This window comes from Eucyclogobius newberryi, unplaced genomic scaffold (assembly GCF_026437365.1).
Source record: "Eucyclogobius newberryi isolate DKJ021-1_F unplaced genomic scaffold, fEucNew1.0.hap1 SCAF_2, whole genome shotgun sequence".
Taxonomy (NCBI): Eukaryota; Metazoa; Chordata; class Actinopteri; order Gobiiformes; family Gobiidae; genus Eucyclogobius; species Eucyclogobius newberryi.
Window position 1 is genome coordinate 49,516,104 of NW_027315834.1, and position 16,256 is coordinate 49,532,359.

Below are 16,256 nucleotides of genomic sequence, written 5' to 3' on the forward strand. Positions count from 1 at the left end.
CCCCTCACACACTAACTGGCTTTAGCCACGCCCCTCACACACACACTAGCTTTAGCCACGCCCCTCACACACACACTAGCTTTAGCCACGCCCCTCACACGCACTAGCTTTAGCCACGCCCCTCACACGCACTAGCTTTAGCCACGCCCCTCACACACACACTTGCTTTAGCCACGCCCCTCACACACACACTAGCTTTAGCCACGCCCCTCACACGCACTAGCTTTAGCCACGCCCCTCACACGCACTAGCTTTAGCCACGCCCCTCACACACGCACTAGCTTTAGCCACGCCTCTCACACGCACTAGCTTTAGCCACGCCCCTCACACACACTAGCTTGCCCCTCACACGCACTAGCTTTAGCCACGCCCCTCACACGCACTAGCTTTAGCCACGCCCCTCACACGCACTAGCTTTAGCCACGTCCCTCACACGCACTAGCTTTAGCCACGCCCCTCACATGCACTAGCTTTAGCCACGCCCCTCACACGCACTAGCTTTAGCCACGTCCCTCACACGCACTAGCTTTAGCCACGCCCCTCACACACACACTAGCTTTAGCCACGCCCCTCACACATACACTAGCTTTAGCCACGCCCCACACACACTAGCTTTAGCCACGCCCCACACACACTCGATTTAGCCACGCCCCTCACACACACTAGCTTTAGCCACGCCCCTCACACACACACTAGCTTTAGCCACGCCCCTCACACACACTAACTTTAGCCACGCCCCTCACACACACTAGCTTTAGCCACGCCCCTCACACACACTAGCTTTAGCCACGCCCCTCACACACTAGCTTTAGCCACGCCCCTCACACACACGCTAGCTTTAGCCACGCCACTCACACACACGCTAGCTTTAGCCACGCCCCTCATACACACGCTAGCTTTAGCCACGCCCCTCACACACACTAGCTTAAGCCAAGCCCCTCACACACACACTAGCTTTAGCCACGCCCCTCACACACACACTAGCTTTAGCCACGCCCCTCACACACACTAGCTTTAGCCACGCCCCTCACACACACACTAGCTTTAGCCACGCCCCTCACGCACACACTAGCTTTAGCCACGCCCCTCACACGCACTAGCTTTAGCCACGCCACTCACACGCACTAGCTTTAGCCACGCCCCTCACACGCACTAGCTTTAGCCACGCCCCTCACACACGCACTAGCTTTAGCCACGCCTCTCACACGCACTAGCTTTAGCCACGCCCCTCACACACACTAGCTTGCTCCTCACACGCACTAGCTTTAGCCACGCCCCTCACACGCACTAGCTTTAGCCACGTCCCTCACACGCACTAGCTTTAGCCACGCCCCTCACACACACACTAGCTTTAGCCACGCCCCTCACACATACACTAGCTTTAGCCACGCCCCACACACACTAGCTTTAGCCACGCCCCACACACACTCGATTTAGCCACGCCCCTCACACACACTAGTTTTAGCCACGCCCCTCACACACACACACTAGCTTTAGCCACGCCCCTCACACACACACTAGCTTTAGCCACGCCCCTCACACACACACTAGATTTAGCCACGCCCCTCACACACACTAGCTTTAGCCACGCCCCTCACACACTAACTAGCTTTAGCCACGCCCCTCACACACACTAGCTTTAGCCACGCCCCTCACACACACACTAGCTTTAGCCACGCCCCTCACACGCACTAGCTTTAGCCACGCCCCTCACACGCACTAGCTTTAGCCACGCCCCTCACACACACACTTGCTTTAGCCACGCCCCTCACACACACACTAGCTTTAGCCACGCCCCTCACACGCACTAGCTTTAGCCACGCCCCTCACATGCACTAGCTTTAGCCACGCCCCTCACACACGCACTAGCTTTAGCCACGCCTCTCACACGCACTAGCTTTAGCCACGCCCCTCACACACACTAGCTTGCCCCTCACACGCACTAGCTTTAGCCACGCCCCTCACATGCACTAGCTTTAGCCACGCCCCTCACACGCACTAGCTTTAGCCACGTCCCTCACACGCACTAGCTTTAGCCACGCCCCTCACACACACACTAGCTTTAGCCACGCCCCTCACACATACACTAGCTTTAGCCACGCCCCACACACACTAGCTTTAGCCACGCCCCACACACACTCGATTTAGCCACGCCCCTCACACACACTAGCTTTAGCCACGCCCCTCACACACACTAGCTTTAGCCACGCCCCTCACACACACACTAGCTTTAGCCACCCCCTCACGCGCACTAGCTTTAGCCACGCCCCTCACACGCACTAGCTTAAGCCACGCCCCTCACACACACACTAGCTTTAGCCACGCCCCTCACACACACTAGCTTTAACCACGCCCCTCACACACACACTAGCTTTAGCCACGCCCCTCACACACACTAGCTTTAGCCACGCCCCTCACACACAAACTTACTTTAGCCACGCCCCTCACACACACACTTGCTTTAGCCACGCCCCTCACACGCACTAGCTTTAGCCACGCCCCTCACACGCACTAGCTTTAGCCACGCCCCTCACACGCACACTAGCTTTAGCCACGCCCCTCAAACACACACTAGCTTTGGCCACGCCCCTCACACGCACTAGCTTGCCCCTCACACACACACTAGCTTTAGCCACGCCCCTCACACACACACTAGCTTTAGCCACGCCTCCTCACACGCACTAGCTTTAGCCACGCCCCTCACACGCACTAGCTTTAGCCACGCCCCTCACACACAGTAGCTTTAGCCACGCCCCTCACACACACACTAGCTTAAGCCACGCCCCTCACACACACTAGCTTTAGCCACGCCCCTCACACGCACTAGATTTAGCCACGACCATCACACGCACTAGCTTTAGCCACGCCCCTCACACACACACTAGCTTTAGCCACGCCCCTCACACACACTAGCTTTAGCCACGCCCCTCACACACTTGCTTTAGCCACGCCCCTCAAACACTTGCTTTAGCCACGCCCCTCACACACAGTAGCTTTAGCCACGCCCCTCACACGCACTAGCTTTAGCCACGCCCCTCAAACGCACTAGCTTTAGCCACGCCCCTCACACGCACTAGCTTTAGCCACGCCCCTCACAAGCACTAGCTTTAGCCACGCCCCTCACACGCACTAGCTTTAGCCACGCCCCTCACACGCACTAGCTTTAGCCACGCCCCTCACACACACACTAGCTTTAGCCACGCCCCTCACACACTAGCTTTAGCCACGCCCCTCACACATACACTAGCTTTAGCCACGCCCCTCACACACAAACTTACTTTAGCCACGCCCCTCACACACACACTTGCTTTAGCCACGCCCCTCACACACACACTAGCTTTAGCCACGCCCCTCACACACTAGCTTTAGCCACGCCCCTCACACATACACTAGCTTTAGCCACGCCCCTCACACACACTAGATTTAGCCATATGACAGCTCAAACAGGTAAAGGTAGATCCAGCTATGACGCTAGCGGCTAGGCTGCGCTAGGCTAACTCAGGCTGGAGCTACAGGTTTAATGACGTCATGTTTGAAGGACGTGGAACATAAACACTTTCTACTGAAGTATTTATTATATTAAGAATAGAGTCTATAATTAGGGGGAGAATGTCTTTGAGGAGCTTGGAATGGGGTCTAGGACACAAGTGGAGCTTTTAGAGGACATAAGGGCTGAAGTTCTCTCTCTTGATCAACAGCTGAACCTTTCTACATTTACAGGTGGATTTATATGTGACGTTAGATTTACAGCTTGGGCTTCATGAGAGTGTGAGTCATTTCGTAACACGCTGTAGCCGTGGTAACAAACAGTCAACGCAGTAGAGCCCTCACTTTAACAACAAAATAAAAACAATCAGAGATAAATGAGACTTTAGTTGACTTCTATAAGATGTGAATAGTATCTGGTTTGGGCCTTACACAGTGCGCCTCCCCCTGGTACAACAAAGAACTGCGTTCACATAAACAGAGTTAGTTGTTGTTGTTGTTGTTGTTTTTGTTGTTTTATGGCGGTTGGCATCCAGACTTTATTCTTTCGACTTCAGTTTTTTTCCCTTTGGCCCCTCCTACACAGAAGAATCCCTAAAAGCTACTGTCCTATCAGCAGGCTCTGTGTAAGGGTGCTTTGGCCTGATGACCTGTTTTAACGGAGCTGCAACATCAAGAGCAGACTTCAGAGAATTCATGGTCAAGTGGACAGATTGGTCACTTCCCCTGGACTAAAGCTGTTCTCAGCAGGATCAGGAGTGAGTGGAGAGTTCTGCCCTCAGTAAAAGTGTTAAAGTAGCTGTGTGGCTTCCTCAGGAGGGAGATGAACCAGCACAGGGGTGGCAGTGTTGGTCAGTCCCTCCAGTCCCATGTCCGGCTCTTCCCCGTCCTCGTCATCATCTACTTTCCTGACCAACAGGACTTTTGTTGGAGCTTGGACTGGACGCTCTCTCCACTCCGTCAGGAGGTTGACATGGTACGTCTGCCTGGACTTCTTTTTCTCTGGACGCAGGACCTCGTAGGTGACTGGCTCCATCTTCCGAGTGACAGTGTACGGGCCCTGCCATTTTGCTAAAAGTTTATGGGTGGAGGATGGCAGAAGAAGCAGCACCTTCTGACCAGGCTTGGTACGGGGTGGTACGGGCTGGTACGGGGTGGTACGGGGTGGTACGGGGTGGTACGGGGGGTACGGGGGGGTACGGGGGGGTACGGGGTGGTTTTGATGGAGGAAATGCCCAGTTGCTGCTGGAAAAGGTGCATTAACCGAGAAGTGAAGTTGGTGCCTTTGTCCGTGAGAATTTCATCAGGTAATCCAACTCTGGAGAACAGTTGAACAAGCGCTCGAAGGACAGCAGGCCCAGTGATGGTTCTCAGCGGAAAAGCCTCTGGAAATCTGGTGGCATAATCCGAGATGACCAGGATGTACTGATGTCCACTGCTGCTCTTCACCAGGGGCCCCACAATGTCCATCGCAATCCTTCGGAAGGGAGTGGAGATAACTGGAAGAGGCTGCAAAAAGGCACAGTCAGACTTGCGCACTGGACATGTTTTCTGACAGGTCGGACATGTGGCACAGTATGTGTGAATGTCAGCATACATGGACGGCCAATAAAATCTAGAACTGACGCGCAAGAATGTTTTGTGGCGACCGAGGTGACCTGACCATGGCACTGTGTGTGCTAAATGCATGACAAGGGTCCTACAGCTAAAGGGAACAACAAGACGTTTACATTCATCACTAACAATATACAACACCCCATTGTCAATAATAAACTTCTCTTGACCCAGACAACCTTTGGTTTCTTTCACCACCTCAGCAAAAAGACTTTTCAAAGTAATATCATTGCTTTGCAACAAAGAAACATTTTCAGGTACATCCCACACAAACGATTTTAAAGACCATTTGTTTTTTCCAAGGCCGACCATAGAGGAATCCACTTGTACTAAAAAGCGTTTGGTGAAGTCTGGACTCTTCAACACCGGAGATGAGCACAGATGGGCTTTGTGGGTGGTAAAGGCATTCTCACAGTCTTCTGTCCAGACGACTGGGTTTCGCTTGTCTTTGGCGTTGAGTGCAGTGAGTGGAACGGCGATGGTTGCCAACTGTGGCACAAACCGTCGGTACCATCCAGCCAACCCAAGAAAGGAACGCACCTCTTTCTTTGTTCGTGGCCTCAGAGATTTCAGGATAGCCTCGACCTTGTCGACCTGAGGCCTCACCTCCCCTCGACCCATCTGGTAGCCGAGGTAGCGTGTCTCCTGCCGAGCCCACTCACACTTTGCCGGATTCAGCGTAAGACCGGCTCGCTGGATCTGCTTCAGGACTTGGGAGAGATGTCAGACATGATCCTCCCAGGTCTCGCTGAAGATGGAGAACTCGATCCATTAGACGTTGAAACGTAGCGGGTGCTCCATGCAGCCCGAATGGCATCACAGTAAACTGAAACAGTCCAGTTGGTGTTTGAAATGCTGTGTAGGGCCGTGAGGACTTCTCGAGGGGCACTTGCCAGTATCCTTTGCAAAGGTCCAATGTTGTTATGTACTTGGCGGAACCAATCTTCTCCAGCAAGTCATCAATCCTTGGCATTGGGTATGCATCAAATTCAGACACAGAGTTCAGCTTCCGAAAGTCAATACATATCCTGAGTGATCCGTCTTTCTTGAACACAATCACTACAGGACTGCTCCATTCGGATTTGGAAGGTTCGATGACTCCCAGTCTCAGCATTTCTTGGATCTCATCTTGGAGCTTCCCAACAAGCTGCTGTGGTACACGATATGGTCGCTGTCGGATCGGCCGACCCTCCTTCAGGCGGATGACATGTTCCACCACTGTAGTTCTTCCAGGACTAGCACGGAACAGCGAGGACACTTCCTTGAAGGTCTGGAGTAGCTGTGTTTCTTGCTCAGGAGGAAGATGAACCAGCACAGGGGTAGCAGGCATAGTCAGTCCCTCCAGTCTCCCCTGGAGGCGAGGGTTCGAATCCCACTTCTGACACCAAATGTAGCGGGGCTCTCTTTCGAAAATAGGCGAAGTAGAATTTCAAGTGCTCAGGTGGATTTGTTGTGCCTAAAACCAAAGTGCAAAAATAGTGAAAAAAGGATGCAAAAATATTTACAGTGAGGAAAAATGTCCAAAAAACGGACGGGCAGCGCGGGCATGAACGGGCCGCGCGGGCATGAACGGGCCGCGCGGGCATGAACGGGCGCTCAGTAAACAAACAGCGACAATTGAAGACGGACTGGCTCCGTCACATGTCACTGAATATTGACTATTATTTCTTTGAACTTTGAGATAGGTTTTTCAGATATTGTCCTTTTCATTATAACTTTATTTTGTGGGACTGGATGATCTTTAAGAATAAACTGAAAGGTAATTAGGAAATGATCTGACAATATAGGGTTTTGAGGGAGGACAATGAGGTCACTAATCTCTGTTCCATACGTTAGGACAAGATCCAGAGTGTTCTTGTGAGTGTGAGTCGCTTTATTTACATTCTGAGTGAAACCAATGCTGTCTAATAAGGCGCTGAAGGCATTACTGAGAGAGTCATCACTCATGTTCACGTGGATATTAAAGTCTCCAACTATAACTATTTTATCCCAGGCTAACTCTAAGTTTGATATAAAGTCAGAAAACTGTTAAAAACCTCCCTCCACCTCCTCCTCCCTGCACCTCCTCCCTGCACCTCCCCCTCCTCCCTGCAGCTCCTCCCTGCAGCTCCTCCTCCTCCCTGCAGCAGCTCCTCCTCCCTGGACCTCCCCCTCCTCCCTGCAGCTCCTCCTCCTCCCTGCAGCAGCTCCTCCTCCCTGGACCTCCCCCTCCTCCCTGCAGCTCCTCCTCCTCCCTGCACCACCTCTTCCTCTCTGGACCTCCTCTGAAGGTGTTTGTGCTGCAGGTGCCATCAGAATGACCTGGAGAACATCGTGCCCTTCGTGCTCATCGGGCTGATGTACTCGCTGACCGGTCCTGACCCGTCCTGGGCCCTGCTGCATTTCCGGGTCTTCACCGCGTCTCGTCTCTTCCACACGGTGGCGTTCATCCACGCTCTGCCACAGCCGTCCAGAGGCCTGAGCTGGATCCTGGGGCTTCTGACCACTCTGTCCATGTCCCACAGCGTCATCCACAGCGTCATCTTCCACTGAAACACCCACTCTGACCGCTCTGACCGCTCTGTCCCCTGGGACCACTCTGACCGCTCTGACCGCTCTGACCGCTCTGACCGCTCTGTCCCCTGGGACCACTCTGACCGCTCTGACCGCTCTGTCCCCTGGGACCACTCTGACCGCTTTGACCACTCTGACCATGTCCCAGAGCCTTGTCTTTCACTGAAACATTCCCTGGAGCACATGTCCTTCTCTCCTTAATATTGTCCTTTAACTTGTTATGGCAGGAGAAGGATCTGAAGGATCTGAAGGCATGAGCTTTACAAACACTCTGAAATATGTGTGAGAAAGTGGAGAGGATCTTCTCTCTTCAGAATGTCTTTTGTCATTTTCTCATTAAACGTTTCTATTTTCTGATCTGAGTTGTGGTTCCTTTACTGTGGTTTATGCTCATGAACTGTCCACAAAAAGACGAATGTCTCCCCGACCAAGAGCCCCACGACCGCGTGTCGTCGGGGTCAGAGTTCAAACAGAGATTCTTCTGATCATCACAAACGTTCTTAGTCGCCTCAGACTTTAGAGAAGGCGTGTCACTCATCGTCATGTGACTATTGAACGCGACTCGATTTCAGATGAAGAGAAAATAGTTTCAAACTTCAAAAGTAAAACAATTTCACTCTGGATTATTATTAGGCCCGAGCGCCACAAGCTGCGAGAGGCCAGTCAGCTCCGTAAGGCCGTGCGAAGCACGGCTGCAAAAGTGCGCACGAAATCGAGCGCGAAGCGCTCGCCCACTTCCAAACACTCACTAACGCACTCCTTCACTCATGCATCGCCCCGTGCAGACTAATTAGTAGTAGGAAAATGGAACTTTACCGTTGTAAACGGGCGAAGCCCGTGCAAAAGTGCGCACTAAACGAGCACTTAACATTGGGATCATCTCCACATAAAGCTCTGGTTTGCTCTAAGTGTCTCACAAACACGTTCCATCTCTTTATGTTCAGTTCATATAAACATGTGATGCAAAAATGTAACATTATTACTGTTTAGAGGGCCAAAAACACAAAGTGGGCGGAGCCCACTCAAAATGAATGAAAGTACCCGTCAGTGACCAGGGACCCACACCATGAGGGAGGAAAGCACGAGCGCTTTCTGAAAATGTATAGTTTATGATATTTGAAAAATGGGAAACATTGTTTTCTCATCAGAATATTCTTCTTCTTCTCGATAATTGTTATGGCGTTGCCGTAGCAATGACCAAAACCTCCCATGTTATTCCAATGGGGAAATCGCAGGCGTTGACTCCTCCCCCTCAGGGCGTTGACTCCTCCCCCTCAGGGCGTTGACTCCTCCCCCTCAGGGCGTTGACTCCTCCCCCTCAGAGCGTTGACTCCTCCCCCTCAGGGCGTTGACTCCTCCCCCTCAGGGCGTTGACTCCTCCCCCTCAGGGCGTTGACTCCTCCCCCTCAGGGCGTTGACTCCTCCCCCTCAGGGCGTTAGACATATGAACCTGATGAAATGTGGTGAGACTCATGTTCAGGGGTAAAAGTTATTCACATTTTTATTGTAAGAGTCACGTGTCTGTGCGGCTTCATTCTGCTGAGAATTCAGAATAAAATTGTTTTTTGATGTAAAACAAAGAGAAGATGTGACAGCGTCACAGATTCAGCAGTAGGCGTAATAAAAGGACAATTGGGGCGCGTTAGCCACGCCCCCTCCTCTTGCGGCGTGGCGAGGGACGATTATTGCCGCTTGCGGCTATATTTATTCTTATAATCAATAATATTGTAATTATTGTAATTCGTGACCTCTCAACCTCGTGACCTCTCGCATAGAAAACAGGGGCAGTCACAGGGGCCACTACTGTAAGTTGATGGCGATGCAGTGTTTTTGTGCATAAACTTCTCACGAATATTGACCATGTTAGTAATGCTCTAAATAGATCTCAAGTTTAAGTTCACACTTTCAATTATATAAAAAATATGTAACATGTACTTTTCATATATTTCATCTTATAAAGTAAAAGAAATACTTAGTTTTAATGCGTGGAGTTTAAGTAGATGAAGAGATCTGAAAGTATAAACAAATATGAATCTTTGTGCATTTTCTGGCCTTTTTAAAATAAGGGCCCTCGAGGGCCCGAAGGTGACGAACGTGACCTTTGGTTAAAAACATGGCTGAGTTTTCAAATGTGACTCAGTTCATGAATGACACAAGTATAAACCTGGAGCAGAAGAACATGACAAAGTTAAAGGTGAGGAAAAGTCCTGGAGCCGCTTTGACATCATAAAAGTTTATTACATTTGTGCTTCAAAAGGTTCGCTCTGTACAAAAGGCCTAAAAATCATTTCTCATGCCAAAAAAAACTGGTAAATTACAGGAAAAAGATCCAGATTTTATTTACATCAACATTTACAGACGAGGAAAGAAAAGACCAATAAATAAAGAAAATCCTCAAGATGAAAAAGAAAAGGAGATTCACTTTGTCCCCGAGCCCCCCCCAGGCCCCAGCCCCCCCAGGCCCCGAGCCACGGCCCCCCGAGCCCCAGCCCCCCCGAGCCACGGCCCCCCGGAGCCCGGAACAACGTGTGTTTGATGAGGACAGACACAGGCAGAACATGCAAAACTGAATTAAACCATTGTAACTGTTCAGGACGAGACGCTGCAGCAAAACATCACACAGAGACATGGCTCCTCCCACAGAGACGTGGCTCCTCCCACAGAGACGTGGCTCCTCCCACAGAGACGTGGCTCCTCCCACACTCCATCATAAATCATATAAATGTGGCCAAAATGAAGACATTTTAACTGCTCGGTCCATTTTTCACATATAAACGGCCCAAATATGAGACATTTGGGCCGTTTTTACACAGAAAATGTCTTTTTTCTGTCTGAAAACGTGACAAGACGTGAGACGGAGCGACTGCAGCGTCTCGCCTGTAAACATGTGATTGTTTCCATTGCCCCGCCTCCAGGGGGCGGCGCCAGCACAAGTCCAGCACCAAAAACTGTCCCGTTCAGTCCAGACAGTGTCCACAGCTCAAAACAGCGCCGCCTACTGGAGCCAGTGTGTACAGAGAGGCCCCAGAGCCGAGGCCCCGGAGCCACAGTGGGCCCCTCGGGGCTCAGCGTATTTGGGGCCCGTAGCCCTCCTTCAGGAGCCCCTCCTCGTAGTCGCTCTGACACAGGATCATGTTGTTCTTCAGGAAGAATTTATCTCCAACACAAAACCTGTAAAAGACACAGTCAGGCTAACCACTCTGCCACAGGGGCCTCTGAGGCTCCACCCCCCTCGACCTGACCCCTGACCTCTGACCCCTGACCTCACCTCTGGTTGCAGAGCTGGCAGGCGAAGCAGTCGAGGTGGTAGACGTTGTCTTTGGCCCTCATGACCATCTCGAAGGCCGGGATGAGTTTACTACAAGCGGCACAGTTTCCTGTCACGCCAAACAATCTGAAGAAGAAGAAGAAGAAGAAGCAAATGAGACGAGAGCAGAAGATCTAAACTAAAAGTCAATAAAACATTCAAGAGTTTAAATACAATATAAAAATATGGAATAAAACCAAACAAAGCAAAAGTCTTTAAGATGATCAAAAGCATCTGTTTTGATCCAGACAAAGAGCCTTAGACACACTTCTGTTTCCTCTTCACTCTGTTTAGAGCCCAAGCGGGTTCCACAGGCTTAGAGGGCGTTCTGGACCTGTTATTCCTCTTTCTTCTTGTCCTCTGAGCTGGTGGACACCTCCTCTTGTCCTCTGAGCTGGTGGACACCTCCTCTTGTCCTCTGAGCTGGTGGACACCTCCTCTTGTCCTCTGAGCTGGTGGACACCTCTTGTCCTCTGAGCTGGTGGACACCTCTTGTCCTCTGAGCTGGTGGACACCTCTTGTCCTCTGAGCTGGTGGACACCTCTTGTCCTCTGAGCTGGTGGACACCTCCTCTTGTCCTCTGAGCTGGTGGACACCTCCTCTTGTCCTCTGAGCTGGTGGACACCTCCTCTTGTCCTCTGAGCTGGTGGACACCTCTTGTCCTCTGAGCTGGTGGACACCTCTTGTCCTCTGAGCTGGTGGACACCTCTTGTCCTCTGAGCTGGTGGACACCTCTTGTCCTCTGAGCTGGTGGACACCTCTTGTCCTCTGAGCTGGTGGACTCCTCTTGTCCTCTGAGCTGGTGGACACCTCCTCTTGTCCTCTGAGCTGGTGGACACCTCCTCTTGTCCTCTGAGCTGGTGAACACCTCCTCTTGTCCTCTGAGCTGGTGGGCACCTCCTCTTGTCCTCTGAGCTGGTGGGCACCTCCTCTTGTCCTCTGAGCTGGTGGACACCTCTTGTCCTCTGAGCTGGTGGACACCACCTCTTGTCCTCTGAGCTGGTGGACACCTCTTGTCCTCTGAGCTGGTGGGCACCTCCTCTTGTCCTCTGAGCTGGTGGACACCTCCTCTTGTCCTCTGAGCTGGTGGACACCTCCTCTTGTCCTCTGAGCTGGTGGACACCTCCTCTTGTCCTCTGAGCTGGTGGACACCTCTTGTCCTCTGAGCTGGTGGACACCTCTTGTCCTCTGAGCTGGTGGACACCTCTTGTCCTCTGAGCTGGTGGACACCTCTTGTCCTCTGAGCTGGTGGACACCTCTTGTCCTCTGAGCTGGTGGACACCTCTTGTCCTCTGAGCTGGTGGACTCCTCTTGTCCTCTGAGCTGGTGGACACCTCCTCTTGTCCTCTGAGCTGGTGGACACCTCCTCTTGTCCTCTGAGCTGGTGAACACCTCCTCTTGTCCTCTGAGCTGGTGGACACCTCCTCTTGTCCTCTGAGCTGGTGGGCACCTCCTCTTGTCCTCTGAGCTGGTGGACACCTCTTGTCCTCTGAGCTGGTGGACACCACCTCTTGTCCTCTGAGCTGGTGGACACCTCTTGTCCTCTGAGCTGGTGGGCACCTCCTCTTGTCCTCTGAGCTGGTGGACACCTCCTCTTGTCCTCTGAGCTGGTGGACACCTCCTCTTGTCCTCTGAGCTGGTGGACACCTCCTCTTGTCCTCTGAGCTGGTGGACACCTCCTCTTGTCCTCTGAGCTGGTGGACACCTCCTCTTGTCCTCTGAGCTGGTGGACACCTCTTGTCCTCTGAGCTGGTGGACACCTCTTGTCCTCTGAGCTGGTGGACACCTCTTGTCCTCTGAGCTGGTGGACACCTCTTGTCCTCTGAGCTGGTGGACACCTCTTGTCCTCTGAGCTGGTGGACACCTCCTCTTGTCCTCTGAGCTGGTGGACACCTCCTCTTGTCCTCTGAGCTGGTGGACACCTCCTCTTGTCCTCTGAGCTGGTGAACACCTCCTCTTGTCCTCTGAGCTGGTGGACACCTCTTGTCCTCTGAGCTGGTGGACACCACCTCTTGTCCTCTGAGCTGGTGGACACCTCTTGTCCTCTGAGCTGGTGGACACCTCCTCTTGTCCTCTGAGCTGGTGAACACCTCCTCTTGTCCTCTGAGCTGGTGAACACCTCCTCTTGTCCTCTGAGCTGGTGGGCACCTCCTCTTGTCCTCTGAGCTGGTGGACACCTCTTGTCCTCTGAGCTGGTGGACACCACCTCTTGTCCTCTGAGCTGGTGGACACCTCTTGTCCTCTGAGCTGGTGGGCACCTCCTCTTGTCCTCTGAGCTGGTGGACACCTCCTCTTGTCCTCTGAGCTGGTGGACACCTCCTCTTGTCCTCTGAGCTGGTGGACACCTCCTCTTGTCCTCTGAGCTGGTGGACACCTCTTGTCCTCTGAGCTGGTGGACACCTCTTGTCCTCTGAGCTGGTGGACACCTCTTGTCCTCTGAGCCGGTGGGCTCTGTAGACGCTCCCTTCCTTTAAACTTCTCTCTGGAGCTTCCTCTGATCGTGGAACAATCTAGAAAGGCCACGAGGTTCCCTCTCTTAGGGTCCTCTCTTAGGGTCCTCTCTTAGGGTCCTCTCTAGTAAACCTGATGTTCAGGTCCACAGCAGTGATGAACCTCAGACTCACCGCAGCCGCTCTGTGATTGGCCCAGACTCACCGCAGGTAGTCTCGCCGGCACAGGATGAGGTTGGCCTTGGTGTAGAGGGTGGAGCCCACCTCCCCGAGGCGGCACTCGCAGCAGGCGCACTTCAGACAGTCCTCGTGCCAGTACTGGTCCAGGGCCTTCAGCAGGAACCGGTCCTGGATCTTCCTCTTGCAGCCAGCGCAGCCCTTAGGCTTCGTGTCCGGCTGCACCGACAGCATCTGTATACCTGCGGGGTCAGGGGTCAGGTCAGGGGTCAGAGACAGTGGCCATTTTAAAACAGGCGAACAACATGGTAGATATTTTTAAACCCTAAAAAGTTAGCATCGTGTGTGTGTCCAGGCTCATTGTTCAGAAGCTGCTCTTTTCTTCAAAACACACACACACACACACACACACACACACACACACACACACACACACACACACACACACACACACACACACACACACACACACACACACACACACACACACACACACACACACACACACACACACACACACACACACACACACACACACACACACACACACACACACACACACACACACACACACACACACACACACACACACACACACACACACACACACACACACACACACACACACACACACACACACACACACACACACACACACACACACACACACACACACACACACACACACACACACACACACACACACACACACACACACACACACACACACACACACACACACACACACACACACACACACACACACACACACACACACACACACACACACACACACACACACACACACACACACACACACACACACACACACACACACACACACACACACACACACACACACAAGCTAGTGTGTGAGGGGCGTGGCTAAAGCTAGCGCGTGCGAGGGGCGTGGCTAAAGCTAGCGCGTGCGAGGGGCGTGGCTAAAGCTAGCGCGTGCGAGGGGCGTGGCTAAAGCTAGCGCGTGCGAGGGGCGTGGCTAAAGCTAGCGTGTGTGAGGGGCGTGGCTAAAGCTAGTGCATGTGAGGGGCGTGGCTAAAGCTAGTGTGTGCATGTGAGGGGCGTGGCTAAAGCTAGTGTGTGTGTGTGAGGGGCGTGGCTAAAGCTAGTGTGTGTGAGGGGCGTGGCTAAAGCTAGTGCATGTGAGGGGCGTGGCTAAAGCTAGTGCATGTGAGGGGCGTGGCTAAAGCTAGTGTGTGTGTGAGGGGCGTGGCTAAAGCTAGTGCATGTGAGGGGCGTGGCTAAAGCTAGTGTGTGTGTGAGGGGCGTGGCTAAAGCTAGTGCATGTGAGGGGCGTGGCTTCAATATGGAAATATCAGATTGTGGCTCTTGACAAAGCGAGCGCCGTGCAGCCAGAAACAGGAAACCGCTGTTGCTAACGCGCTAAGCTAGCTTTGTGTTGCTAAAGCTCCAAGGGTCCAGGCTCCAAGGGTCCAGGCTGTAAGGGTCCAGGCTCTAAGGGTCCAGGCTCTAAGGGTCCAGGCTCTACGTGAGCTTTATATCTGAGGCTCCAGAACATAATCATATTCATAAACATCACGTGACAGATGGCGCGTGCGTCAGAAGCACGTCGGCCCCTCTGTGCGCATGCGCGGGGCAGGTTGCAGTCAGCGCCGTTTTATCTGAGCGCTGATTGGCTGATCCAGATTCACGCGCACGTTTCACTTCAAAGTGTCGCTGGTCATCACCAGCGGGCCCCCGGGGGCCCTTCACTGGGGCCCCTGCTCCACTGTGTCCGCGCAGAGGAGATCGGGACCAAGCGGGACAAAGGCTCCGGTCACGGCGCGGCTCTGGCGCGGACTCCGCAGTGCGCGCGTCACATGGTGTTTCGGTCTCGGTGACATTTGGCCTTTTCCTAATGACTGTTGCCATGGCAGCGGCCCGCGGCTGAAGGGCCAATCACCGCCGCGTCAGACCCGCGCGGAGCTGCGGTAAACACCAGCGTTTAGCGCGCGTTTCACCGCGTCCTGAGCCCGTGTCCCGGAGCGGTCACGGTGGAGCGGGGTCACCTGCGGACGCGCGGCTCCCCGCGGCGGGATGAGGCTCTCACGCACGCGCATCGGGAGAGGACAGAACCGTCTTACCGTAACTTTTGTCTCTTTTCTGCATTGGAGGCGCTGGAGCCGCGGAGCAGCTGCATGCGACTGCGAACCGGAGACACGGGGCTTTGTTCCCGGGACACGGCTCCTGCACGGCGGCGTGAGGCTCCGCGCAGGTCCGGAGGAGGAGCACGCGGCGGCGGGGAACCGGGGACGCGGTAGAGGCGCGGTGCAGACGCGGTGCAGACGCGGAGCGCGGGAGCCGCAGTGGATGACGGGACACAAAGAGATGCGTCCCGTTCGCCTCGCGCTCAGCGTCTGCCACGGCTCGTGCGGCTCCAGCTGTCCCTCACGCGCACTGCTCACGCGCACGCCCCCCTCCTCCCCCTCCCCCCGCGTGGACCAATCACAGCCGCGACACGGACCTGATTACGCCAATTACGCACGTGCAGAGAGCGACGCGCGCCCACGCTCCGCCCACGACAAGAGTCTGCCACCGGGACAGGACCGGGACAGGACCGGGACAGGACCGGGACAGAAGTGCAGAATCTTGTATTTGAGATTTAAATGTTTTGGTGATAAAGTGTCAACATTAAAGTCACTTTTGACTCA

The 16,256-nt window shown here is 53.4% G+C and overlaps 2 protein-coding genes across 3 annotated transcripts in view; one reads left to right on the forward strand and one right to left on the reverse strand.

Moving 5' to 3' along the window:
* LOC140367040 (microsomal glutathione S-transferase 1-like) overlaps nt 1-8,010 on the forward strand; it is a 29,601-nt gene extending 21,591 nt beyond the window's left edge. For both annotated transcript variants that reach the window (XM_072453340.1, XM_072453341.1), the window contains exon 4: nt 7,386-8,010. In XM_072453340.1, coding sequence (XP_072309441.1) covers nt 7,386-7,632 — 247 coding nt within the window. In that variant the 3' untranslated portion in view covers nt 7,633-8,010. The remainder of the gene's footprint in view (nt 1-7,385) is intronic.
* Nucleotides 8,011-10,383: 2,373 nt separating this feature from the next.
* On the reverse strand, nt 10,384-16,035 carry lmo3 (LIM domain only 3). Its single transcript, XM_072453339.1, has 4 exons — nt 15,690-16,035; nt 13,616-13,829; nt 10,922-11,047; nt 10,384-10,824 (listed from the first exon to the last, which is right to left on the reverse strand). The coding sequence occupies exons 1-4, from the start codon at nt 15,712-15,714 to the stop codon at nt 10,719-10,721; spliced, it is 471 nt and encodes a 156-aa protein (XP_072309440.1). The 5' UTR covers nt 15,715-16,035; the 3' UTR covers nt 10,384-10,718.
* Nucleotides 16,036-16,256: the final 221 nt, after the last annotated feature.

Excerpts from the sequence above, each read along its gene's own strand:
- lmo3 (XM_072453339.1), bottom strand. The coding sequence starts at position 15,714 with ATGCAGAAAAGAGACAAAAGTTACG. Across the intron at positions 13,830-15,689 it reads GAAAAGAGACAAAAGTTACG|GTATACAGATGCTGTCGGTG; the intron begins GTAAGACGGTTC and ends CTGACCCCGCAG. Across the intron at positions 10,825-10,921 it reads TGCCAGCTCTGCAACCAGAG|GTTTTGTGTTGGAGATAAAT; the intron begins GTGAGGTCAGGG and ends TGTCTTTTACAG.